This window comes from Prinia subflava, chromosome 28 (assembly GCF_021018805.1).
Source record: "Prinia subflava isolate CZ2003 ecotype Zambia chromosome 28, Cam_Psub_1.2, whole genome shotgun sequence".
In the NCBI taxonomy this organism is placed as follows: domain Eukaryota; kingdom Metazoa; phylum Chordata; class Aves; order Passeriformes; family Cisticolidae; genus Prinia; species Prinia subflava.
The window spans coordinates 2,778,781-2,806,104 of record NC_086274.1 but is presented as its reverse complement, the minus strand read 5'-3'; the positions used below and the strand labels follow the sequence as shown (position 1 = coordinate 2,806,104).

Here is a 27,324-nt window from a genome sequence, read left to right as displayed (position 1 = left end):
AGAGACAGTGACCACACACACAATCCTGTTGCTTCACATAGATATATGTATGGGTATAGATATACGGTATATACACATGGATTTTTTTTTAATATATATATATATATAAAATAACACCTTGTTTATAAAGCGACATTTAATTGCCACTGGTTCCCTTCCCGCCCCACAAAAACAATAGTATACAAAATATAAAATATTTTAAATATTTATAAACGTCGCAAGAAAAAAATAGAACTGTACGAAAATATTTTTTTTTCTGAGGTTCCCTCCCTGCCCTGTGGGGACAGGAAGAGAAGGGGTACACATCTGGCCTGCCTAGTGTGCCTTGAGTCCGTAGTTGTTGAGTGGGTAGGAGTACGCCCTGCCTAATACTATCCGGTCCCGGAGGAGCTTAAATAAGACATAATAATTGCAGAAAAGGATGAGGGCCATGGAGAGGGTGTGGTTCCACTTCTCTGAGCGCAGCAGGGAGTAGAGCTGGTAGCAGACCACACTGCCTTCGATGAGAATCAGCAGGTTGAGCAGCCGTAAGGGACGGTGAAAGAGGAACTGCAGGGAAAGAGGGAAGGAGAGATTTCTGTCATTTGTTGCTGGGTTGAAGGGAGGAGGAGTATGGATATAATGCTGGCAGGAACCACTGCAGGGGAGAGGCAATGCTTGTGCTCCAGCCACCACTAGCTGCTGCTTAGGGAAAACAGTAAGAAACAAGGCATGTAGAAACGGCATTTTGCTTGAGAAGGGAAAGTGGGTGAAATAAACCCACTGGCCTACTGACACACTTTCCCATTTCCCTAAAACGAGTCAACTAGAACCCTCTCAGGGGAATGCCACTGCCTGCTGGGAGAGCTGTGTCACCTCGATGAGAAAGCACTGGCAAGGCAGCCGTGGTTCCCATCCTGCCCCAAGGTCACAGTAAGACAGAATGGGAAAGCCCCACTGCTGCCAACATGTATTTTGCTCAGCAGCACCAGCCTGTCACGTAACACTGCACTCTGTCCTGTACGGTCTGCTCTGCTGCAGCTGCGTTTGAGCCTCTCCTCCCTCCCACACTCGTAAGGCACCAAGCAAGAGAAGAGCTACTTGCATAAAAGCGAGCGTGGGACACATCTGAAGGCACTGCTACGTTGTAAGGCCCAACTGCTTTATACAGGCACCGGCTCCGTCGCACCAGAACTCCCTGAGGCCATATTGTGTTTTCTGACCAGCTGTGGGGAAACAATGGCAGAGTGTTACCATCTGTGCTCCCAACCCCCTGAACAGGGTTCATGGGAATGGACTGCATCTTGAAAAATACCAAAGCCTCTGCCACAATGACATGTCCTAGCTCCCACTGGAAAAGCACAGAGGGGTGATCACACACCCATTCAATGGACTCTGAGTAATAAGAACAAATGGCTCCCAGTGCAAGAACCTTTTCCACTGCAGTGGACGGGGCCAACCCCTGCCTCTGCTCAAGATACTCTCCAGTTGCCAAGAAGAATCCCAGAATTTTTTTCTGGGAAAGAAACCAGCAGTGACTGGAGGAGCTTGGACAGCTTTCTAGAGCAGCCATCTCTGTTTTCAGTGAACAAGGTCGGTAGTGTTGCATTGTGAGTAGAGACACGTCCTCGGTAGATAAACGCTGCTGGTATTTACTCATGCACTAGAACATCTCAGCCCCTTGCTAGGCATGCCAAGCCCTGCCCGTCCCCACACTCACATGTGCTGTGGAGCGTTGCTGTAGGAGCCATGTTCCAGTTTCTGCCACTTGCCGAGGTGGGCGGCAGACCTGTGGAGCAGGTCACAGTACTTGGGAGGCAGCAGCTGCGTGGTGAGCATGACAAAGGCGTTGATCCACACCATGATGAGGTGCTCGCAGGACCAGCGCATGTCATAGTACTGGGTGCTCTGCAAAGAGACCAGACAAGAACTTGGCACCGCTGTCACAAAACAGAGGGAGGAATGACAAGGGACATACTGCATGTGCATCCAGCAGACCCACACCACACGTTACAGGCATGCGCTTTTGGACCGGTGATTTCGGAGGGTTACAGCTTAGGAGAGACTCAAGGCTCCCTTTCCCTTGAGCTGAAGGAGAAAGGGCAGGGGATGATGCTGCAGCTGGTGCATCTCCTCCAGCAGCAGGTAACAAGGCAGTTTGCTTGCCACAGTTGCACCAAGTTGCACCAAGACTGCTACATGGATTGTGGAGCCCTGCCCATTTCTCTGCACCAACTGGAGCTTGTTCAAGTTAGAGAAATGACGGATGAAAAAATACAACCCCCACACTGACAAGAGGTTCTTGGATTTAGTCTGCCAAGCACCCTAGTTGGCTCTAACAGGCTGACCACCAGAGGCTCTGATCCAAGCACTCAAAAGTCACGATGTTGGATCGGAGACGGGTAACAACAGCTTCTCTTTTCTAGGAGGAACACAGCTATCCATCTGCCTAGGACAGAGGGTGGGAGAAGGGGAGTTAGTAAGTGGGGTGATGGGACTAGAGGTGCATCACATTTATGGCAATACCTATCTGCCAACCAGGAGCAGTACTAGTGCACTCCGGATGCAGCCATGCTCCGCTATCCGGGCTGCCAAAGGGGAGACAGAGAAAAGGGGAATTAACCAGGAATCTGGCCTGGCAGCAGTTCACACAACATTCAGAAGGAGATGGCAGGCAGGGGCACAGAGAGCCAGACAACAGCTACCTTCACAAAGCACAGTGGCAGGAATGCCACGTAGTAGGCACTGAAGAGAGAGTTGAAGAGAACTTCCTTGATCCTGCGGTTGAAGTCTGCTTTTAGGCACTCCACCTCATTGCGGATGAGATCTGGGGAAAGGGGGCAGCTGTGGGTGGGGATAGACGTAGGATTATTGAACTGTTCTCTCAGGGATTCCCACAGAAGCGAGAAGAAGTCTTTGACCAGGCTGCTGACAGCTGAAGCCCCATCATCCGCCACCTGGTCCTGTACCAAGTAACCACAGTCTGAAGGTAGAGGCTGTGCTCTGCTGTCCTGGTGGAAGCAGCACAGAGGGACGTAGACACCAAACCTGCCGTGAAAGAAAGAAACAATGGCTGAAATAGCAGCCATCCCAACAGGGAGCAGGGGGCACCTCAACAGACACTGATGAGAGTGACAGCACATAGGAACCCTCACTCCAGAAGCTAACAGCCAACTCTTCTCCCTACTAAAAGGCCAGAGGCTGCAGCTTCAACATCTGTGCAGAGAAGCTTTTTAAAATCGTAGTTGTAGAACCAACAATCCCAAAGGCTCAGTTTTCAAGTGGCAGTAAAGGCCCCTCACACAAACAGCAGCTGAGGCAATTCACTGCATCAGCTCGGTGCCATCTCCTTGCACCATCCCCCAGCCACTCCTGCTTCCTTTTTAATCCTAAATCAAGGAGACATTACAGCCAACAGCTCTGCTTCCCACGGTGGCTCATGGCACCCCCAAGCAGCTGTGCCCCCCTGCCCAGGAGGTTCAAAGCGGTGTCACTCACGGGTAGCCCAGGAAGAGAAGGTTGAGAACAGAATGGCTGCGGAAGAGGTTGACCAGAGTCCAGCAGAGCACCCATCCACAGAGGGTGAGCAGCACCAGGCGCACCATGTAGCGAATCAGTGATGTTGCACCCACCTGAGAGGCCTGCAAATGGAGAGGAAACACTCAGCAGTCCTGTAACAACCAGTGCTGGAAGATGAGCACGAGGGATGCCTGTGGAGGAGGAGCAGGGAGAGGAGTGCCAGGAGGTACTAGGAGAGGGATAACTACCCTCTTCCTCTCAGAAGCAGGAAACTGATTCTCCTACAAACGTAAATGCCTTTGATTTTATTAACGATTGACAGGGTCCAGAAGATTCAAATAATCACAAGTTGTGGGGCATGACTAAAATAGGGCCTTTGAAGAAAAATTCAGAGCTGCAAAGTAGAGAAATATTTTTGCTCAAGTCCCTTATTGCTCTGATGATAGTCCAGGATGGCCTGAAACCTGTTTCCTTTCTCTCTTTTCTTTAGAAGGATCAGTTCTCAGCATTGGGAAAGGTCGCAGTTTGCAGCTGAGGGAAGAGAACATGTGCACTTTGTCAATCCCAAACCAGTTTCTCATAATTTAGCTCTATTGGATGTGCAGGCTGCAGTGTTGTGAGGAGGCACCACAGCAAGAAAGCCTGATCCAATCTCCAGAGGGGAGAAGGAAACTGAACTATGGGAAGATTCTTAAGGGTTAGAGCCAATACATGGGATGCACAAGAACCTGCATGGAAGATTTCAGCCTATGAGAAGTTTTACGGAGGATGTGAACATAAATGAAAATGGAAGGAATCAGATGAAAAGAGACCTTCAGAGTTCCCACCTTCCCCATTCATCTATTCAAACAGGACATAACTATTCCTTTATTTAATTTACTTATTTTTAAACACTGCTTAGTTGCTTAGCCTAGAGTTGTATTAACCATTTCAGTGGTTAAAAACTTCTATTTTCCTGAAAATAACCTTTTACAGAGACCTAATTTGGCCTGGTTCTGCTCCCACAAACACACAGGTCTCAAAATCTGTGGTGTCATGACCAGTGTCTGAGTTACTGTGTAACCAGGACTGGAAAAGCAATTCTAGCAGTATTCCTGTTTCACTTCAGTGTAGTCAGACCTCCTCCTCCTGACCTTTCCCCCTCTGATCTCCTGTTCATTCTTCTTGTCTTGGGCAACCTCCCTCTTTGCATTTTTGCTGCCTGACTTGCAATTCTCTCAGCCACTTCTCTAGCACGAGATAGTGGGGTACAGTATTGCACCTGCAGAAATAAACAGTCAAGTGGGATCATTTTATCTCCCAGGTACAGAGCCAACACAGCTACCCAATACCACAGAACATGACTGGTGTCAAGCAGAAAACTCCAAGGTGAAAGGGAATCCTCAAAATCTTAGTGCTTCACACCTAGACTCTTCTGAGGGAAGAAACCCTCCAACCTGCAGAATCTTCTTAGGCCATGGATGACCAGCAAGTTCTACAGGCAGGAGAGGGAACAGTGGGAATGTTACCTCAGAGATAATGGCCCACACCAGCCTCCGTGCCAGCATCACTGTGATGAACGCCGCCAGGTGGTAGTCAATGAGGTGAAAATTCTGAAGGAGGAAAGAAAAAAGGTCTTCACCAGGAAAAGGGACTCTGAAACCACCCAGAGGGGTTGGGACTAGGAAGCTGGCTGCTGGAGAGTACATTAGGACTCTAAGGACCTCACGTAAGCATTCCCCAAATCTATTAGGGATGAGGCAAAAACAATAAACATTAGTAACACAGAAATGTCTCCGGAAGCAAGATCTCCACAGGGAGATTCCTTCCCATGGAGAGGTTTCCACAGAAAACAAAACAAACCCACCCTTCAGGCAGGTATTTTTGGGGACAAAGGGACATCTAGAACCAGAATCCTACCATGGAGAACAGGTCGCAGGTTCTCCCCAGAAAAGCCCCTGGGCAACCTGACAAAGGGCAGCCAAAGCAGAGTCCAGAGTGAGCACACCAGCTCATTTTCCCTCTTGGTCTCAAAAATGGTCTGTAGCAACCAGTGCTTCCTGATGAAACCAAGCTGACCTGAGAAACCTCATCTTTATTAGCCATCAAGAAGTTTCTCTAGCTGCATCAAGTTAGATAGAGCTCTTACAGCTTTTCAGTGAAGCCATAGAATATATTCTGGCTAGAAGAGTTAGTAGACTGTGAATACTGCTGTTTGGTACTTCACGGACATTTGAAAAACAAATGCTTGAGTTGTGATGGGAATAAATAAATGACTGTTAAATCCTGCTGGGTAGTGAGTCCCAAACTGAATGCTTTTATTTCTACGCCAGCTGTGTCCAGCACGGCAGAGCGGAGCAGGAGGCTGGTGACTGGAGCACCAGCACCACCTGTCGGTACAGGTAACTGAGGGACCACCTCGTGCTTCCAAGCAGCCTTCAGGACACGGTTCCAGCTGCACAGGCTGGCTTTGCTCACAGGCAGCTCATTGCGACAGCAAGAACACTGAAACCAAGGAGGTTGAGAGCTTTATGTAAGGTGAGGATCTGACCACTTCCCCAGCTGTGCTGCTGACGTGCTGTGGGATCTGAACAAAAATCTGCACATCTTCCTTTTCTCAGGTTCTGTTGTTTTGACTGGCAAGGGGCACTCACAGCAGAAGACAGCTCCTGGAGTCTCAACTCCGTGTCAAACCCTAGGGGCTAGCTACACGATACAAACATGTGCAAGAAATGTCCCCTGAAGGAATCCTGCTGACTCCTCTCTCATCTGCCATGTATTTTCTCTCCCCTGTAAAATGGGGGATGACATGGCCCTGGCTGATGGGAGTGCATGTGAACTCTCACTCACTCCCTGAATGTCAAATGCTTGGTGACTCCTAGACTGGAGAAGCATGAAAAGAAGCTGTGTAATGAAAAAAGCCCAAGCGATGGCACTTGCTGGGGAACTCACCAGTGAGGTGCAGGAAGCAGGGTGATTGTATGGGTACCACCAGACAGTCTTGTAGATGTTGATGTACTGAATGAAGAGGGCTACCAGAAGGTAGATGAAGAACAGGAATTCAAAGAGAAGGCTCCCATCCAACGGCAGGTCAGGGATCCGGCAGTGCCGCACAGGCTCTGGAGTAATCAGTGCTGTGATCGGAGGTGCCGAGAGGCTGATGGCATTACCATTCCTGAAGAACATGGACATCATTTACTTGGTAAACATTCTACATCATCTCTGACATTTTCCAGGATAGAGTGCTTGAGGTGGTGAATTTGAGATTGGGCATTACTAGGGGAGAGGTGACAGCAGTCATGCATTTATATTTCTGACATGAGGCTGGTGGTGAGCTCCATCATCTTAGCCCAGACAAAACCCTTATCCAGAATTTTCTCTGTCTTGTCAGGTGCTGTGACATGCCCAGGAATATTTCAGTACACTTGCAAAGTGAGGAGCAGGGATACAGAGCAAAAATCATTAAGGACTCTGTACTACACCCAACACTTAATATTGGCTCTTTCCACCCATCACCAGGGCATTACAGTAGCACCCAGCCTCCTTCCCCAGCTCAGCAAAGTGCCCATTGTGTTTCTGTTCATAGTTCCTCTTTTTAAAAGAGGAGTACCTAAAAATGGAATAAAGTAGTTCAGCCACTTCCTAGAGGCTAACCTCTCAAGTGTTCTCATACTTCCTTCTTTTCTAGTTTTCAGAGCAGGCTAGGACTACTAAAAGCTCTGGCATACTGCATTGGTAGAGGAACTATGCTGTGTCTGACTGAAACCAGATAAGCAACGCTCTCCCAGGACCCTGGGGCCCTGACTCCACAGTCTCAACAGTCACTTGTTTCTCAAGAACCTCAAACTGTGCTACCTGTCTCTCTGCCCCAGGCAGAGAAGTCTGTAAAGGCCAAAGCTAAATGGATTGCTCTGCTCTGTAAGAATGAACCTATACCAGGGCCCCAGCATGCAGCAAATAGCTTCTCTAGTCTGCCAACTTTTCTATGGAAAGAAGTAATGCTGGGCCCTTTCAGTTTTTATACCAAATGTGGTAATCTCAATGTCACTGTGTGTGTGTTCCTGTTTCAGCTCCCAACTTCCCCAGAAAATGCAGCTAATCTTTACCAACGATGAGAATTAGTTTCATCTGCAACCAGCAGGTCTAGAACAGAATACAGGCATTCTCCTGCCCTGCCTTTCTATTATGTAGGAGTCACAGCTGTGCTCTGAAGTGTCACACTAATTCCCCAGGGCAGTGAAGGCAAGCGAGACAAGGACTCATCATTTGCTAGGACTCACTGCTGTGGGAACCGCTGCAGAAAGACAAACGGAGCATTGTGTGACTTCCACCCCTGGCTGTTGTAACCACACTGAATGGTGAAGGGGGGCTGAGACCACTTCCACAATCCCCTCCAATGGGGCTGGTTTTAATGCATGAAGTCAAAAGAGGGGCTGCAGAGGGACGCATGTACCACAGCAGAGCTGCCAAGAGAAGCTGGAAGAGGTTTGTCATGCAGGGCTTGTTCCCTCTTGGATGAGCCATCTCATAATGCCACACTGGAAGGCTCAAGGTTCCCTCTCCCAGTCCCTCACTGTCACCACAAAGCCATGCTCCCGCGCAGGGTTCAGGGTGAATCAAGGCTCCTTGCTTTCAGTGCTGTCCCAGCCACAGATGGGATCTTCTCAGCAAGCCAGCCTTTGTCCTCACCTGTTCCTCAAGCCAGTACCGTTTCCACAGCTCCCGCCAACCAGAGTCTGCAGAGAAGGCAAAGCTGAACGGCTTAGCTGCTGCCGGCTGGGTCCCCTCCTTCCACCGGGCATGACCAGGAACCAGTCCACTTCCAGAGCCTCCAGCAGGCTGCGCCCTGACACCCACACAGCGATCCCAAAGCCTTCCCAAATCTGCAAAGGAGGCAGAAACATCACTTAAGCTTTAAACTGCTGGTCGCTCACCCACTCCACACTCCAGCCAAGCAAATTCATGCAGAAGGAAGTCACTCATACACTCAGAGCCCTGTAGGACAGCCACTCTAAAACACTGTGCCACTTCAGGGGCAGCAGGTCAGTGTCTGCTTGCACACCCACAATGAACACCACTGACACTGTGTCTCTAAAAAGGGGCTGCTTACATTAGCCATCAACGACTGACAGCACTTATTGCTGGCTAGAAAGCACCACAGAGCATCTCCAGAGCTGGAGGCAACACAAACGTGTGCTTTATTTCAAAAGCAAGCCTGGGAAGAGCCCTCTCCATGTTGTGGTTGAGCTACTAGAGCTTCACAGCTCTTTTCAGGCCCCCAGCACGTTACCTGCCAGTCTCTGATGCTGGTAGGTAATTTGGACACCCTCTGGCAGAGCTCTGAACAGACTGACTCGTGTCCTTGAAGGAAACTGCATAGTTCAGCTCTGTCTGTGCTAAGAACGTCCAAGTGACACCAAGGTAATACATCCATTTAAAAGTGGGTTAAGCTAGCAGAGAAGTGCAGCAAAACACACATGTATGCATGTACTTCAAATGCACGAATGGGCAATCACATAACTCAGCCCTGAAAAGAAAAATAATTCAGAAGTAAACTTGTATGTATGTATTTATTTATTTTTAACGACACACCTAAATCTATTGATTCCTTATAATGAACTAGATTGAGAAAGGCTGGGCAACTCAAGAGTATCAGAAACAATGGTGTCGTTTCTGGCACAGACTTTATCACTTCCCATACAATTTTTTTTTCTATTTCACTGGTCTCCCACATGACACTGCATAAATTTTGGCATTCAGGAAAATTTCCAGTGGAAACACAGCAGACATAAGGGAGCAAAGGACTGAACTGGAGTGCATGTCTGCTGTGCAGGAACAAGACAATGAGTGAGCATCTCACTCCAAGGACTTTGGTGTGTCTGTGTGCCTGAAGTCTAAATCAGCTGCCCTTTTGGAAAAATACCACAGCCAGAACCAACCCAGGGGCCAACAAAGCACACCCACCTTCTGGGAAACTCTAGATGTAGCTTTGAAATGTACAGATGGAACCTGTGGTCTATTTATAATTCAGTCATCACCTCCCTTAAAATCCTGAGAAATCACAGCTGGCAAAAATGCCAGAAGTTTTCTCAGTGAGTCACAGGACTGTCACCATGAACACAGTCTGCAAGAGTACTTCTCCAAAAAAATCCCTCAGAGAATTGCCCTTTGTATTAAAATTTCCCATCCTTCATCTCTACTCTGATAAACAAGTACCATGATTGAAACCAGGATACCAATTCTCACACTTTCAACAAAAATCAGGATGTTTCAAAGGATGAATGCATTCTGCATACCCACATGAAAGTCACTTGGAAATTCAAAACAAACGAAACCAACAAAAACCACACCAAAAATCAGAGATCCAGGAGAGAAAAAGAAAAAAAAAAAAAAGGAGATGTATGAAATGCATGAAAGGTGAGCAAACATTGGAGAATTTTGGTTTTGAGGTAGATAGTGTGTTTTGGCAGACTTTAAAACTCATATCTCAAATGACAACACAACAGAGATTGAAGCCTTCCTTACCTTTCTAATCAAGCAAGACTTCAAAGCGTTCAGATGATTTTCCCTAAGATGTTCTAGAGTTTTATTTGGGAATAGTTATATTTCAGGAATTAAATATAAGTAAGAAAATACTTCTGCATGTATAAGATGAGCAGGGACAGCAACAAACAATTCAGAATTCATTTAGGCAGACACTTCTGATAAGCAGCTAAAATGAAGGAAAAAAAAAAGAGGAAAATCCCCCCAAAAAGAACAAACTTGAAAGCCATTTTAAGCCAAATTTAGCTACCAAAGGGCCTGTGGTAGCTGAAACAATTGGTCCAATTCGACCTACAGGATATTTATGATAATGGCTGCAATATGTTGGTGGTCTAATTAGTGCTATTAACAGTGGAAGGTATTTTATCCCACATTCAATAATTCATGTAAATAATTTAACAGGTCTCATTAGTATCACCCCATTAGCATGCCTCACACACTCGCCAATACAGACACTTGGACACAAAGTAATTGTAATTCCAGCCCCTGGCTTTGCAAACCAGTAAAATGCAGGTTTCTACCAGTAAAAACAACTGCCTGTGGAAAGAAGCCATCCTTAACGTCAGTGCACATATTTTAAGTGCACTTGAATAAGCCCTTTCACAGTGATTCATGAACATATAGACTGGGCAGTTCCTCAAGCCAAGCTTTAAATAACTTTACTTTACTGGAGTTATATCAAATTAGGTAGGTGTCTGTTAGAGCAAAATCTGCCTAAGAACCATTCCTTTTTTGTTTGCTTTTATTTTGTAAAACTAGCCACACAAAACTGAAGCTCCACAGATAAAGCTAAACAAAGCAGTGAGATTACAGATGAGATTGACTCCAAGTCTGCTTTTTTTGGCCTTGAACCAATCAACAACCCTCCTTTTTGAGGAGAAAGACATGGGGAAAAGCCTTTTTATAGCTTTCAAATAACAAACAAAGGCATGATTCTACTTTGAAAAATATGTGAACGAGCAAAAAAGGTGTCCATAAAGCCCTTACTCCAACAGATAATATTCCAAGTCATATTAAGTATTAATGAAGAGTCCACTCTGCTCCATTCTCTGTTTGTATTCCCCACCCCATCAGTGATCTTGTTTTATAGAGCCGTGCAGAAAAAGTGAGTAATGAAAGATAAAAGCTTCTCCTGACAAGACTCTTCAGTTCATTAATGTGATTCCACACTGTTCTTTTCAGTTCACCTACAATTCCCCTCAAAACATAAGTCACATGTTTGTAGTTCCTCTGTCTTCAAATCCTCAGAATCAAGACTACCTGACCTCCAAGATCTCCTCTCTGAGGCAGATGTGGGCATCACAAAAACACACAGGCAGGATCTGGAGAGCACCTACAGAAGAGCAGACACTGGTCCTGGCCATGCACAGGGAATGGATGTGGGTACAGACAGCTCTTGGGTCCCAGGGCAGACAGGACAGAAACAAACCCTTCATTTGTGACACAGTTACAAGAAAATCCAGAAGGCATCAGATGCTCTGATTTCCAGTTCCTGCTTTTAGGACTACAGAAAGTACTTGGTCTTTTTTTTTTTCTGTGCCACAATACTCTTCCTGCCCATCAGCTCCCCAGGTATCCTGACGAGGCAGGATCAAGACAGGCAAGAACCACAGCTGTGTGCAAGGCTTTACTGATAACAAGCTAGGCAGACGAATTATTCACCAATTGAGAGGTGAAGCACTGTGCAGCCCTGTCCTGCTCCCCAAGGATCATCACTCAGAATCATGTTCTTGCATCAGCAGCTGCCCAAACAGCTCTTTCAAGAGGCAAATCAGGAGAGAGTCAGTGACTCATCAGAATGGAAAGTGTGCCTGGTTCCCCATCTCTTTGCTGGAAATGCTACAAAGCTCAGTTATTTTGATGGTGTTAACATTTTTTAATTGGAGAAAACGCCAAGCCTCTCCAGTCCTCTCAGGAAGGTCGCTGCATCGAGACATGAGAACTCTCAGAGGCTGGAAAACATTCAAGTGGCTCTCCCTTGGCTCTACAAGCCCTACAACCAGTTACTTGCAAGTGCAGAACGGGAACCATGACCATTCTCACTTGGTGCAGTGAGGCTCAAGAAGACCACAGGTGTCTCACTGCAACTCACCATCTCAATTAAAGCAACCTTCTTCCTGCTGAGGAAGCATGTGACAGCTGGGGATGAAGCAACACATGCTCTCTGTGGTGAGGGACTGTCTGCCTCCTCCACAGCAACACAGCAAGACTTTCCATTCAGGGTGTCCCTGCTTTATGGAAACACACCTGCCACGTGTGCAGTGCTCCCTCGCAGGGAAGCGCAGCCAGCCACCCCCAGGACACGGCAGCAGAGCGCTGAGACAAAGCACGATTCGTTTCTGAAACTGAAAACGCCCTCTTGGTTGCTAATGTCTTCAATTCAACTCACTGCTGCTGCTCCGCCTAAGCCTAAACTTGCAGTCTTCCAGCAATCCTAATATCTTTGCAAATTATCACACAAGTTCTTCCTTTGAACTTTGAGAGTTCTAGTTACAATGGGTAATTTTTACTTCCCTTTAGTGTGACCCTTTTATCTATTTATTTAGATTTAAATAAAAAACAACCAAACCAAAACCAAAACCCCATTGTGACAGCTGGATAAACAGACACAAAGCTAGTGATCGACTCACCCAACGTAACAAAAAAAGAAGAAAAATCACCAGAGAGCCAAAGAACAGCGATGGCTGCACCCAAGCCTTGGCCACAAGGCCACCTTGTCAGCACCCTCACATCTGCCACACCGGAAGCCAGAAAGACGCAAAACTTCTGTGAAAGCCCCAACTGGTCTGGGAATAAAATAAGCATTTGCTTGTTGCGAGGGAGGAAACAACCGTCAGGTTATCAGATGGAAAGCTAAATATTTGGCTTGCACAGAGCTGCCCCAGTGCTAAGTCAACACAACCTTTCAACTCTGGCTGGATCCAAAGGCACACACCCGCCACCTGGCCCAGAGCTGGGAGGCAAAACCAGTTAGGAGGGAGGTCTCCAAGTCAGCACATTTTCCAAGTCCTCATGCCATGCAGAGCTATGGACTGAGAGGGAGATTTGGCACAGAGAGAGACAGAAACCCCCCTGAAGTGCAGCTCGAACACCATCAAACAGGAGAGCTGGTGGTGCACCAGCAAGACTAATTTTTGTTCAGTGACTAAGACGTAAGAACCTGCTCTGTAAAAACAAAACCAACCCATCAAGACCCTGTCAGTGTAGGCTTTTCTGATGCAGCACAACTCGGACTGAAGAGGCTCCATCTAGCAGTCCTCTACACAGATGCCAAAACCAAAGGGTCCAAGTAGCAAGATTAAGGCAAGAATTAACAAACTGCATATATACTGCATGACTTACTTCAAGTGTTTTCAGCGAGGAAGACTAGAGCTAAGCAGAAAGTGGGAAAAATAAAAGTTTTAGCTAAAGGCAAGGGGAAGGCAGCACCTGCCATTTGTAGCTGCCACAGTACTTCAAATACCCACATACAAAAAATGGGAACAGGAAAGAAAAATTTTTCAAGAAAAGCTTCTCAAAGTTAAAGTGCAGTAAGCTCAGTCATTTTGCAGACATGGCCTATCCTTATAAGACATAGATTTAAGTTCTTGGTACTCTAGACAAATAAAATTATCCAAGATACTGAAAAAGCCATTTTTAAAAACAGAGAAATCCTATATATTCCATAAAAATCACTTCAAATACCTTACTTTAGGGGATGCAAGGAAGAAATTTCCAGAGGTATGCAGGCAATAATGTCCTCTTCAGAATACAGGTGAGTTCAAGTTTTTGTGAATCGGAGGAAAGTTGAGACACGCACTAAGAGCTCTAAACAAACCTCTGCGAGTACAGGAACAAAGCCACAATTCCTGGTGTAATAAAACAGTATTACCTTATATTACCATATAATTACCTTGTGCAACTAACTGCTGCAACAGGTCAAAGTAAACAGCTTAGGAAGACTTTAATGAATGATTGTAATAATTTTATGAATGAAGACAAGGGAACTTATATTCCAAAAGGCAGTGAAAAAAACTAAAACAAACCCACAATGCAAGATGCTCAAGGCTCAGCAGCTCCTGAGGAGTGGCCAATAACACTCCTCTCAAGTCAACAAGTATTACACTGCTAGCAAGGCATTAACATTTTGTTTGGCTTCTTCCAATGTATACAGCAACACTCACAGCTAAATACTGAATCTGGGAATAAAGAAAGCATTGGCTTGTTCTGGTGTGAGAATTGCAAAGCTGAGCTTTTCCAGCAGCAGAGGGAAATGAAGGCCTGAGCAGTTGGTTCACAGTCTATTTTGGTCCTAGAGTTCCCATGCTTCTGAATTGTGTGGCGAAAGGGACAGCAAGCCCAGCCTCATCCAGAGTGAGAGGCCCAAACTAAAGAGCTGGAGGGAATTCCTGAGCCAGTATGTAACAACATGCAAGTTTTAACTCCAACTCCACATTACTGATAGAAACTGAAGTTCTGTTTAGAAGGGGACGCTGGTTGGGAAGTGAATCACAAGGGCAGTGTCTCAGCAGACACAACACAGGCAAAGCCATCAAGGCTGCCCGTTAATACAATTTATCAACACGCACTCACTCCTAAGTACATCTTGCACCAGAGCTCTTCAGTAAACATTACGCACAGCCACAGCTCTGCTAAAACACAGCTACAGATCACTCTCCATTATCCCATGACATGTGCAGGGAAAGGCAGGGAATTTTAGGTATGGCCATTGAAATATTTTTTCCCCAAGATATCAAGGCAAATGTATAACAAAACAGATCACTGCTGAGGGGGAAAAGGAAGGAAAAAAATTAGAAGATGCTTGTGCTTTAAAAGCCATCTTAAAATTTTGCATCAAGCAAGCCACCAAAATATGCATTCTCCTCCCAACCTCGAACACAAACCCGCAGTCTAATGGCCTGAGCACAGGCCAGGACACCTTTTGCTTTTTAGTCTTTCCTCTTCAACTGACTTCCAGGGAACTTGTTTTATTACCAATACCGACCTCAGTTTCCTTATCTAAAACAGGATAAACTGTTCAGCAAGTACTTCTCCTCCCAAGGGTCTCAGTATGTAGTAATGGATATTTTTTAGTTATTATTTTAGCGCTTTAGACAAGCTTTTTTTAAAACAAACAGAAGCAGCTTTCCTGCTGGTTTTGTTCCTCTGCCAAATCCCTATGTTTAATTTAATGGAGATCAGCCATGATGACAAATCAAGGGGAGTCACCAGAATTTTTCTATTTTGTCCTCAGCTAAAAAATAAAGCAGGCACCTGCCATCTGTAGCAATGAGCTTGAAGGCATGAAGAAGAACACAAGTTAAAAACCACTTCCTTGAGCTTTACAGCAAGTCATCACACTGGGATTCACAGCAGAAAGTATCAGTGAGATAAGGCAACGCTTTGCACATCCCTGACACTGCAGAAAAGCAACAGTATTGCAGGGAATTTTAAACAAATTTTAATTTGTATAAATCATAAATTTACATGGAAATATAAATCACATATGAGAATGCATCGATTCTCCTCTATTTGCCTCTTAAACAACAGGTTCAGGTGATATAAATATTCCCCACAAAACAGTAAGTCTTCTATTCAACCTCCATGGCTTTGGTAGGCAGGACTCAGAACTTTGTACGACTGTTTACAGAGCAACTAATCCAGCAGATTGAAAAAATGCAATAGGATACATTAATCCCTTGTATAATTAATTATACTGAGACTAATCCAGCTGTCTGAATCTGCATCCATGCTCCCTTATATGTATTTCTGGGCTGCAGATGTCTACTGTTAATTTTGCTTTAAACCATCAATTCCAAACCCCCCAGTACACATGGATGCCACTGGACCCTGTCTCCCAGGACAGCTCTCCTCACCCAGTTGCATAATACCCACTTCTCACCAGAAGTCTCATTTTTGCTTGTGATACCCAAAGTAGTCAAGGAAATGTTGGAAATAACTCACAAATGACAACAGCCCACAAAGAATGGCATGAAATCTTCCAGGACAGTTCGTGAAAACTAATGAGCTATTTTCCCAAGTCACCCAGCTACTACAGATTTACCTCTGATTTTAAAAATCCACCTGCTAACAGCTATGCTACTTACCTAACTGTGGTAGGGTTAGAAATAAATGGACTAAAGTTCCAAATTTAACTGCCAGAAGAAAACTTCTTCCAGGATTTAATGATTCTGAGGCACAGGGAAAGCACTGAGACTAAGGAGCAGGAGAGTCTCAGAATTACTACTACCTTGTTGCTTGGCACCACATCCATTTTTAGGAACTGTAACTCTACTGAGGAGTACCGAGTGGCCCAACTGGTTTCTGAATTGAATGCTCATGGAAACTGGAAGCCACCTTAACAAATATTTCTAGTGCATTTGCTCTTGGCTGTGTTCTCAAACATCCAGATTTGGTGCCTACAGAAAGAAAGAAAGTGTTAAGTTTTATGACAATCAGGTTTGAGTCCATCTGCATTACATATCCTTTCAGAGAAGATTTGTGTTCAGTGCCACTTGGTTTCAAAACCAGCAGAAAGGAGTGGGGGCTCCCCTTCAAATACTACATACATGAAGTGCTTTTTTTAAATCTAAAATTTCAGAACAAAGAGGAATGTCTGAAGAATGTACAGACAAAAAAAGTGATTAGGCCTGTCTGCTTTTGAGTACTACACAACAGTACACCTATACTGGCAATGTTAGATCAGCACAAATATTGCTAATACAGGCAAGCCAGCAAGATGAGAATTGCTTTATCTCCTTAGCTACCACAGAATTTACTGTGGTAAATGCCATTAGTATCTCTAAAAGACAAATAATTCAGCAGGGTGCTAATCTGTATAATGCAAAAAATTTTAATAAGAATTTATCACCTTGCAAGCAGAACAGAAACATGCTCTGCAAAGTAGGAAGCAAAATGTTTTATCCCCATTTTACAATCAGAAAGATTAAATATAAAAGAAGTAAAAGGCCTGCATTTTCAAAATTATTAATGATTTTGAATACTCTGGTGGAGGCAATATAAACACCTCTATTAGCAGGAATGTGGGCACCCAGAGCTTCTGAAAGTCAGGTCTCAAATGCTTGCAAGTCTGCAAAGAGACAGCCAGGAATGAGTTGTACAGGAGGCACGCGGGTGTTCTGTGATCTTGAGATCAGGAGTACACGCTGAGCACAGGTCACTGTGTCAGTGATATCATCTGAGCTTCTCTGTTGTTCCACATAAATCAAACCTGGAAAACATTACCAACCGATGTGCTGGTTTGTACAGCAAAACCTGAGGCAAAGAAGCTCACGAACAGAAAGGAGTAGCTGCATATACACCTGAAGAACTTCCAGTCAGATAGAGGACCACAAGGAGCAGGTGAAGTTTCAGCCTAACCCCTAGAAGGGTCAGCATTGCCTGGCTACACACCAGTGAGCCCAGATTTTACCAGCAGAGTATCATCCAAGCACCTTGCCTGATAGAACCTGCACTCCAAGAGGTGCAGCTGGAAGGAGAAATGATTGACAGAAACAGTCCAACAGCGGGAATGCCAGGAGGTGAGCCATGGAAAAGACTATGGGTTAAAAAGTGGTGATGCCCTCTGCCTTCAGCATCCTGTGAAACTGAGCTGAGCCATTCCAGTCTGCTCCGTGTACTACTGAATCCCTCTCCAGAAAATCTCTTTCTGATTACAGTGAGCTAACAGACAGAAGGGATGGTTACAGAAGGGATGCCTTGTCTCCAAAAATTTCGTAACTCACCCCTTTGTAACAGAGACATCTCATTTCTTCACTTAAAGTTATAACAGACGACAGGGACACGAGGGGCCCCTTACTCACAATGGAAAGCATGCATGAGAGCAACCAGAGATTGCAAACAAAGCTGCCTCTGTTTCTGCTGTTCGTTCACATGTTAAAATTATGCTGGAGTAGTGAAGAAGCTGCCTCACGTAACACGGAAAACCATGTACAAACCTGCTACCCTATATAAGTGAGGATGATTGATACGCGGTTTTCTCTGTGGTACAAAAAAGAACAGCGACAGAAATGTGCACCCACATCCATTCTGGAAACGCTACCTTATGGCGGGTTGGATTTGCCTGGACTTACAGAACACTGCCTCAGCTCTTCACCTTCCACAGGACAGTGCCCCTGCAGGGCTGGTTACGTAGGGACAGCGCTTTAAAAGCCCACTGCACACACTCCCGTGACCCCAGCCCAACTTCCTCGCCTTTAATCCTCAGCCCTCCTACCACAGAGCACCCGGCTCCCAGCAGCGTGCGCGGACCTCCTGCTTCAACCCAAACACAGCAGGAAATGTCTCAAAGGAGGAGCCCGGGACCAAATGCCGTAACTTACCAGCAAGACGGAACAAACGCGGCAGAAGCCTCCCCACCACTCCCTCCCCCACAGACACACACCAAGTTTCGGGGGGAAGCTCCGGCGCTCGCAGCCCACCTCCCGCCTGGGCTCTGCCCGCGGCAGTACTCACACATACAAGCGCGGGCGGCGGCGCGGCTCGGACATCAGCCGGCAGCGGGGGCCCCTCCGGCGGCAGCGGCCCGGCGGCGAGCCCCGGCCCCCGCAACCCCCGGACCGCCCGGGGGGAACGAGGCTGCGGCGATGGGAGCCCCGCGGAGCGTCCCTCCTCCGGCCAGGCAGACCCACCTCGCCGCTGCCCCGCGGCGGGGCAGGAGCAGGGGAAGGGAAGGAGGGGAAGAGGAGACAGGCGGGCGGGTCCGGCCTCGGCGCCCCGGCGCGGCCCTGCACAGCGCCGGCTGCCCGGGAGACGTGGCAGTGAGGGCTGATGCTCTCATCACGCGGCGACAGCGGCGGCGGCCCCGGCGGCCGGGCCGGCCCAGGGAGGGCAGGAACAGCGGGGCGGGGCGGCGGCAGCGCCGCGCCGCCATCTTGGTGGTGGCAGCCTCGCCGCTGAGGCTCCTCAGGCAGTGCTCCGTCTGGTTGTTTGCTCCGAAATCACAGGTTAAAATAGATACAGGAAGCTCCACACCGAATCACACAATCAAACAGGTTGGAAAAGACCTCTGAGATCGTGGAGACCAACCTGTGGCAGATCACCTCCTCGTTAACCAGACCATGGCACTGAGTGCCACGTCCAGTCTTTTCCTTAAACACCTTCAGGGACTGTGACTCCACCACCTCTCTGGACAGCCCATTCGAATGTCTAATCATCATTTTAGTCGAAGAAATTTCTCCTAAAGTCCAATCCAAACCTCCTCTGGCACAGCTTAAGAGTGTGTCGTCTTGTTGCTTGTTGCCTGGGAGAAGACACCGAGAGTGATACAAGGTCCCCCCAAGCTTTCTCTTCTCCAGGCTAAACCCCAGCTCCCTCAGCTGCTCCTCATCAGACTTGTGCTCCAGACCCTTCAGCAGCTCCTTTGCCCTTCTCTGGACTTGCTCCAGCATCTCGAAGCCTTTCTTTGAGAGGTCCAGAACTAGACACAGGACTCGAGGGTAGCCATGTTTTGCATCATGAGGTGCCACTTAAAACAAAATCATAAAATCATAATTAACTGCTTCATTACAGCCAGCACATCTATTTATCCCATGACTGAACATCAGCAGCTGAAAAGCTCCGCTGCCATTGCTACCCTCAGACAAGGTGGAGAAAGCCCATGTTCCCATTCAAAACCAGCACAGTATCCACTCCTTATTCTACACTGTTTACATCATGCCAGCTGCCACACTTTCAAATATCGCATCATCCTTCCTGCCCTGTGGTGTATACACACAGCTATCGTTCCCTAAGCCCATCTCTATAAAGTGTCAGTTGAGTTCATTTTGTCCGTGACCTTGAGTTTCATTTGCCATTACATTCTTTCAGACGCGTGTGTTGTTGGACTGTTGCATGGTGAAACCAGTTCTGCTTACATCACCATGACACTTGTCCATATTTATCAAAGTTCATTCTCTATTAATGTGGTAATCAAAAGGGAGTTGGGTTCAAATCCCCAAATCCAGAGTTGGTGGAGACAGGTGCTGTGAAGTGCCCAATGCACTGATGAGTGTATTGCCACCACATAACACACAGTCTTACATAGCAATTACATCAAACAGTTTAATGAATTGTAATTCCCACCCATAACCAAATTCTCCTGAGGCACACACCAGACTTCCCCATCCTTCCATGTTACTCATCAAGTGCAGCCAAGTCCTTGAACAAAAGCAATCGCATAGATTGCTTTTGCCTTTGCCTGAGGCAGGAATAACCCAGATGGTTTTCCCCAGCATATTTTTTACGTGCACTACTGGAAATTTACCCCATTCTCCAGTATGTAAAAGTTTTGATTTAGCAGTGCCAGCCTGACCGACAGATTCCCTGGTGCTGACTAACAAGGTGGCTTTTGCTAAATGTTTGAAGATTCCACCACCCATTGCTCTCAGTCCAGTCTTTAGCAGTTCATGTACTGCTGAATTTTTTCTTGGAGGCTGGTGTGCATTAGGGTGTGTTATATCCACTCAATACTATGTTTTTGGCCCAGTTGTCTACAAGGTTGTTTTGGAAAAGAGTCCCACTGTGTTCAGTTGTTTCTGGCCTACCAGGTCCCCCCAAGACTCACTTTTCAATGCCCAGGATAGTTTTCTGGGTGGTGGTATGGGGCTCTGAATATGTTTGTAGCCCTCCAGTAAGCCCATGGTGGATTTGTGGGAGTGTGATACATTCACTCTGCCAGACCTCCTTGTATTTATATTTCAGCCACTATCCTTCACACTAGAGAGTCTTTAATCACTTGACTTGCTTAATTGCAGCATACTTCCCATTCATGGATAACCTGCATGAAAGTGTCCATCGTCAAAACTACCCCTCAATCACGATATTAGTTGTATCATTTTCTTAATGGCCTGAGGTGTCATGGGCCCACTGAGCTATAAATAATTCACCTTTATGTTGCCAATCCAGATCCACCTGAGCCACCTATTGGTTGCTTTGACGTTCTGCAGTGGCCTGACTCCAGCACAGGAGATTTATGTGATGCTCCTTCCCAGCCAGGTTCTCCACCCAGGCAGCAATATCCTGCCACAACGCAGCAGCCCAGATGGGTTTACCTCTGCACTGCCAGTTACTCTGCTTGCATCACTTCAACCACCTCCACAGGGCATTTGTCATCATCCCTGAGTCAGTAGAGAGGTAAAGTATTGGCCATTTTCCCATTCAACAGTATCTAAAGCCAGCTGGATGGCTTTCACTACTGCAAACTGACTGGACTCACCTTCTCCTTCAGCAGTTTCTGCAAGCTGTCACAGGAGACCCCATACAGCTGCCTTCCGCCTCCAAAGCTTTCCTACAACACATCAGGACCCATCAATAAACAGGGCATATTTCTTCCCACTTTCTGATAATCTGTCATATAGTGCAGCCTCTTTGGCACACGTCACCTCCTCCTCTGACCATATTCTGAAATCTTTACCTTCTGGCCAGTTCATGATCACTTTGAAGACTCCTGGATGCCTGGGTTTTCCTATTCAAGCTCATTGTGTGATCAGTGGTATCCCACTTATTCCATGTATCATCAGTTGTCTGAAATGCAGAGGAGACCCTCCCTTTGAACATTCAGTCCAGCAGAGCTAACCGGGGTGCCAGGAGCAGCTCTGCTTCAGTACCAATCACTTCCAAAGGGGGATAAAGTGGGGCCATCCCAAGAAAAGGAGGAAGAAGCAGAACAAAAGGTAACCACCACTCGATCCCTACCACTGAGTGAGTTATGGATTGTGGGAAAAGATTTCATCTATTGTCCAGGTGAGCACATTATCACTTGGCTGCTAAAATGCTGGGATAATGGGACTAGCAGCCTGGAATTAGAAGGTAGGGAAGCCAAGCATTTGGGGTCGCTCTCTAGGGAAAGAGGCATTGACAAGCTTATTGGAAAAGGGATACAAGCCCTCAGCCTTTGGAGGTGACTCCTGTCAAGCATGAAGGAAAAGTATCCCTTCAAGGAAGATTTTATACGTCACCTTTAAACATAAACAAGAGCTAGAATACATTCAACATTCCTGGAAATAGGACCATGCTGGTTTCAGCATCTCAAGGACATACACAATTTTCAAAATCCTCAAACACTACTGTAATTAGCCTGGCAGGAAAGAGGAAAGTGTGTAAGGATGTCTTCTCCATAGGTTGTCTCTTGGAGATGGAAAGACAAAAGGTGTGATTGTTGGTAGTTCCCAACAGATGGCTCTCGAACAACAGAGGTGAGCAATGCTGAGTACACACACCAGATTAGTCTTGCAACCAGTAATTCTATCATATCACAAGCCAGCATTACAAAGTACAATAAAACGATAACCTTAGCCCAGACCTCAAAGGCGATAAAGCCAAGACAGGGAACACATGCTGCAAGTAAAGTGCTGCATAATAGAGCCCCGAGAACAAGTGCAATGATTCTGAGAGCAAATAAATCAATGTTGTGACCAGTGATTGTTAAACCAATACAGTGAATGCTTACAACGAATTTGTTTTAACATGGTCTAGTCAGGCTGTCCTTATCTCAACCCTCAGTGCTTCATGTTTGGTGTCAAAAAGGATATTGACACAGCCTAACAGCAGCTGCCGAATAACTATCAGCCAGAGCCACTGCCCCACCCACTCCGCAGAGGGATGGGGAGGGGAACTGGGAAAAGGTAAATCTGTGGGTTGAGATAGGAACGATTTAATAATTGACCTAAAGTAAAATATAATATTCATGCAGCTACTAATAATTGTAATGAAAACAGAGATAATGAAAGAGAGAGAGAAATAAAAGTCAATATAAGAAAAATCAACAAGCCAACTGTCACGCACAATACAGTTGCTCACCACCCACTGACTGATGCCCAGCCTATCCCCTAGAAGCCAGCAGTGACTCCTGGCCAGCTTCTTCCAGTTTATATACTGAGCATGACATTTTATGGTATGGAATACCCCTTTGGCCAGCGTGGGACAGCTGTCCTGGCTATGCTCCCTCCCAGTCTTGTGCACCTGCTCCCTGGCAAAGCATGGGAAGCTGAAAAATTCTTGACTTAGGGTAAGCAGTACTTAGCAATAACGACAACATCATTGTATAATCAACATTATTTTCATACTAAATTCAAAATGCAGCACCGTGCCAGCTACTAGGACAAAAACTAGGCCAAGCTAGACCAGCCCAAACCAGGACAGCTGTTCTGTTTTACTTTTAAAACACATATCTGGAAGGGGCTCTGGAAAAGTCTTACTGGCTTATCAATGTGGTTGGGCTTGTTTCTGGCAGAGAATTCTCCCTCTTCATTGCATGCCAGCAGATCAGGGTCTGTGCTTCACGCATTCACTTTCCTTCCTTCTGCCTCAGCAGCATCCTCACGTAATTTCCATGTCTACAAACTGGATCACAGCTGCTGCTCTGTGAACAGACTGACTGTGTGTGCCTCACTGGCCTCACACCTCAGCTTTGCTGATCCTTCCCCTTTAGGCACAGAAATGACCAGTGACAGCCCAGCTGTACCAGCAGACTGTGGCTGTAGTTCTGTGGCTGAACCTCTGTTATACACACCTTGTACTAGGAAATCTGCCAAAGCATTCCATTGCTCCAGATCAGCTGCAAAACATCCTCCCAAACCAAAACCAAACCAAACCAAACCAAACCAAACCAAACCAAACCAAACCAAAGAAAACAAAGAAACAAAAAAAAACCCCACCAAAAAACCACAACAAAAAACAAACCAAACAAAACAGTGAACTATGTAAGAAGATAAATTGTTCTTATCCTCAGTCCAGGTGTCTCTGAGGCTTGAGATACCTGCTCCAAGAGAAACCTGCTCTTTGCGTGAAATATGCCCAGGAGATCTTAGCTGATGGAACTGTTCAACAAACTACAGTAAGGTAGAAGACAGCTCTCTGCTAATTCAACAGGGGTGAAATTCCTTCTCAGTCACAAATCTGAACAGCAGTTCAAGCCTGGATACATGCAGATGAACCTTACAGCTGCTGTGCATTTTGACTCAAACAAGTAACTTTGTGCTATTTATAAAAGTTAGGCTAATGACTTGAGTGCAACTTTGCTTGGATGCTTTAAAGGTTTACACACCCTCCTCCCTAGCATATAATGTACTAATTGTTTTGCCTACAGAATTCAATAAAATGGTACGGAGACTTTAGGTGTCTCATCTTCTCCTTTCTCATTTTCACATGGAAATGTTAATGTGACCAGAGCAATCATGGAGTGACAATTTATACCCATCTACCCTTGATAATGATGTTTCAGAAATAACTTACAGTTGTCTGCCAGGGTCCTTGTGTGCAATCCCATGGCATGTTGTATTTTTATAACTAAATTCATCAGAGAGCTGCATGAATGTTTGGGTCCTTGCTTTCCTCATATTTGCAAGGAAACTGTAATCCAGATTGAGCCAAGGAATCTAGTACTGAGGAACAAGGATCAGATCAGGCAGAATGGGAAAGATGAGATCCTCCTTGCTAGGTTTTGTGAAATCCCCCTTAATTATCAGTCTTCTAACTTATCCTTTCTTGGCACTTTATCATAAATCATTGGATTCGTATGTGAGAAGACCCTCAAGGTACAGAGGCCCAAAAAGACCTTTCTTTGATTAAATGTGTAACTGCTGCAGGGTCTTAGATAAAACACTTATACTGAGTCATGTAACACCAGTTTCTCCCCAGCAAACATTAACAGTATAAAACTTTTTATGCTCTAAGCAGATTTGATTTTCCTATCTGTTCCTTCCAACTCTCATTTCCTTTCTGTTATTTAGGTTAATGCCCTTTTCACCTGCTTCTCACTTCTGCTATGCATGTCTCTTTTCTGCTGTCCCTGAGAAAACATAGAGCCCTTTTGCCTCTCACTCTCCCTCCTGTTTCAAATCCTTTTCCTGTATTACTGGCTCCTCAGTTTTTCATTTTATCAAACACCTTCCAGATCTTTTCACTCCAAGGCTACTGTTCCACAGACTCTGGGACATAAACAGGTGTGATCCTGAACAGGAACACTCCTGTAAATTTACCCAGGGTTACAGCTGTTGCTTATCTCAAAGCCTTACCTTGATCAAGCAAAGACATGAGTTTCGTGTACACGTATTCAGAAGACCTTGGATACCACTAACAGTGTAATTGTAGTGACATGAAATTCAGCAAGAACTAATTGATGCAATATCCGGCAATGGCTGGGATGACTTTTGAAGATCTCTCTGTATCATATCTGCATGCAAAAAATGGTCACCTTTGTTATTCACTTTTCGAGGCCATATGGTACCAGCTTTCATCCAAACAATTTATCAGGCAAAAATCACTTTTTTTTAAATGGTGAGACTGCAGAACAGAGATGAAAAGAAAAGCTGCTCACAAATGCTGCAGGGAAGAGCACCCAATGTGGACTTTGCATCTGTGTCCAAGAAAACAGGGCTTCTAAGTATCTTCTAAAATTATGTGTTATAAATAAATTTATTTCAAGTCATTGCTGTCCGTATGAATAGGATGCTAACCTGCAGGGCTTCAAAATCTACTGCAGCTCAACAGATAGCAGCATTAACACAATCAGACCCAAATGGCGCGTGATCCGCTTCTGTTTGCTCAGAAATTCTGCCGTTTCTATGGCGCAGTATTGAGATAAACTTACAGCATTAACAACCTGCTGAGAAGGATTCGATTTCTTAGGGAAACCTTTTCTCTTGTGCTGGGCAAGTTGATGAGGTATCAGGTTTGCTGTTAATATCATTGGTGCTTCCGGATTGGGAAAAAAAAAAGTTCTTTTCATCACCTCAATGTAATCATGTTCCTCAGCATGGCATGTACTGTGTGTCCTTCCCTAAACTGGAGATGCAGCATTCCACTGAAACATCTACTGCTAAATTTACAGGTAATTATTTATTGGATGGTATTATTTTCACAATTAATGATCTTTGCTCCTTTTCAAAAGTTAAAAAAATGTCATTCTACACCTTGAAAAACTTGGGTCACTGGGACATTTGAGGAAAATGTCCTATTTTGTGCTACATTTGCATGTGGTGTGGGACTCAACAATGGTTGATATTCTGGGTAGGTTAAGTTCAATCTTTGTCATATGCTCCAAATGAGATTAAAATCAGCAGTTAAGGAGCACACCTAGGACTACCTGAATATTTGAGGTAGGGGAAAAAGTAAGGTTTGCTTAATAAAAGGATAAAGATAGATTACTGAAGGAGACACCAGACTCAAGGCTGTTTCTCAAGACTGTTCCCATGAGATTTTATTTTTTGGAACAAGCATAACATTTAGCCCAGAGAAAAGAAACCTGGTTAAACAAAGTTAGATAAATGTCAAATTTGCAAGAATGTTTGTGGAGGAAAACACACAGAGAGACTTTTATAGAAATGCAATGTTCCATGGACCATAAACAGAGTTAATTGCTGTTCTTGGAATATTTCCCACATTCCCCGTGATCACTACCATAGCCCAAGTTTCCCATACATCCTTTAGATCCCTGCAGCACAGTATTCCTGATGACTGCAAGTCCACACAACACTTTCAGATCCTCTGCATAACACAGTTCATTTCTAGCATCTTCACACATACCATGGGCCATTTCATCTCTCCCTTCCCTGTCCCATGAGACCAGCACCACAGTAATCTCTGTTCTCATTGTTTGCTTCCATCTCTTTGTTGCTCTGCAGGACGAGAGATTTGCTGTGTGCACTGGGATTTGAGATACACACTGGTTAAATCTGTGGTATGAGGGCGGACTGAGACGCTGATAGTGCCAATGCACTCTCAGTGGGTCAAATAATGACTAACACTGTGGTCACTCTCTCAGCAGAGTGTCTGCTGTATCTACAGTTCTGACTCACACAGCACTAACAGAAACATGCTGTGCTTCAGACCAATGCAGTCCGGCAAATTTGTTTCCAATAAGGAAGTAGCATCTGGATCTGACAATTATATGACATCATTAAATTTCACTAAGTTTTAACAGATGTGACTGATGCCACTAGAAAAGGAGTCACTCATACAGCTATTACTGGGAAATTACTCACATCTCTTTTAATTTTGGATTGTCAACATTCTCTTCTATTTACAAACAGAAGGAACATAATACTATCCTTCATTCTCCCTCAGATCTAATTTTTGACAATTTTATTGGTTTTCCTTTATTTGATTTCTTACACTTTTAAAGAGAAACTTTCTCCCCTCTGGTTCTTTCAGCAGAAGTAATTTCTCTCCACAAAAGAAAATGAAATTTACCTTTTCTTGCAGGACTTTTGTAGTGCTTCTCAGCAAATTCCCCATGGCTGCAGCTCTATGAGGTTTGGGTGGTATATTCCAGCTCCTCACAGGCACAGAGGCAGGCTCACTCTAGAGCAAGATAGCACCATGGTC

General features: G+C 45.4%; 1 protein-coding gene across 2 annotated transcripts; it reads right to left on the bottom strand.

Annotated features, from left to right (window-relative positions):
- Nucleotides 1-28: 28 nt before the first annotated feature.
- TMEM39A (transmembrane protein 39A) lies at nt 29-27,324 on the bottom strand. 2 transcript variants are annotated; one of them, XM_063419923.1, is made up of 9 exons: nt 27,190-27,324; nt 8,167-8,360; nt 6,430-6,652; nt 5,007-5,090; nt 3,478-3,620; nt 2,685-3,027; nt 1,700-1,887; nt 1,085-1,205; nt 29-549 (listed from the first exon to the last, which is right to left on the bottom strand). In XM_063419923.1, the coding sequence occupies exons 1-9, from the start codon at nt 27,232-27,234 to the stop codon at nt 316-318; spliced, it is 1,575 nt and encodes a 524-aa protein (XP_063275993.1). In that variant the 5' UTR covers nt 27,235-27,324; the 3' UTR covers nt 29-315. The 2 variants fall into 2 exon arrangements, with proteins under 2 accessions (XP_063275993.1, XP_063275994.1); XM_063419924.1 differs by lacking the exon at nt 27,190-27,324 and adding an exon at nt 18,475-18,794.

What these genes read in the sequence shown, in the direction of transcription:
- TMEM39A (XM_063419923.1), bottom strand. Translation starts at nt 27,234, where the DNA reads ATGGGGAATTTGCTGAGAAGCACTACAAAAGTCCTGCAAGAAAAG. An exon ending in TGTGGGCCATTATCTCTGAG is followed by an intron (nt 3,621 to 5,006) that starts GTAACATTCCCA and finishes CTCCATTTGCAG; the next exon opens with GCCTCTCAGGTGGGTGCAAC. An exon ending in CTTCTCTTCCTGGGCTACCC is followed by an intron (nt 3,028 to 3,477) that starts GTGAGTGACACC and finishes CTTTCACGGCAG; the next exon opens with GTTTGGTGTCTACGTCCCTC.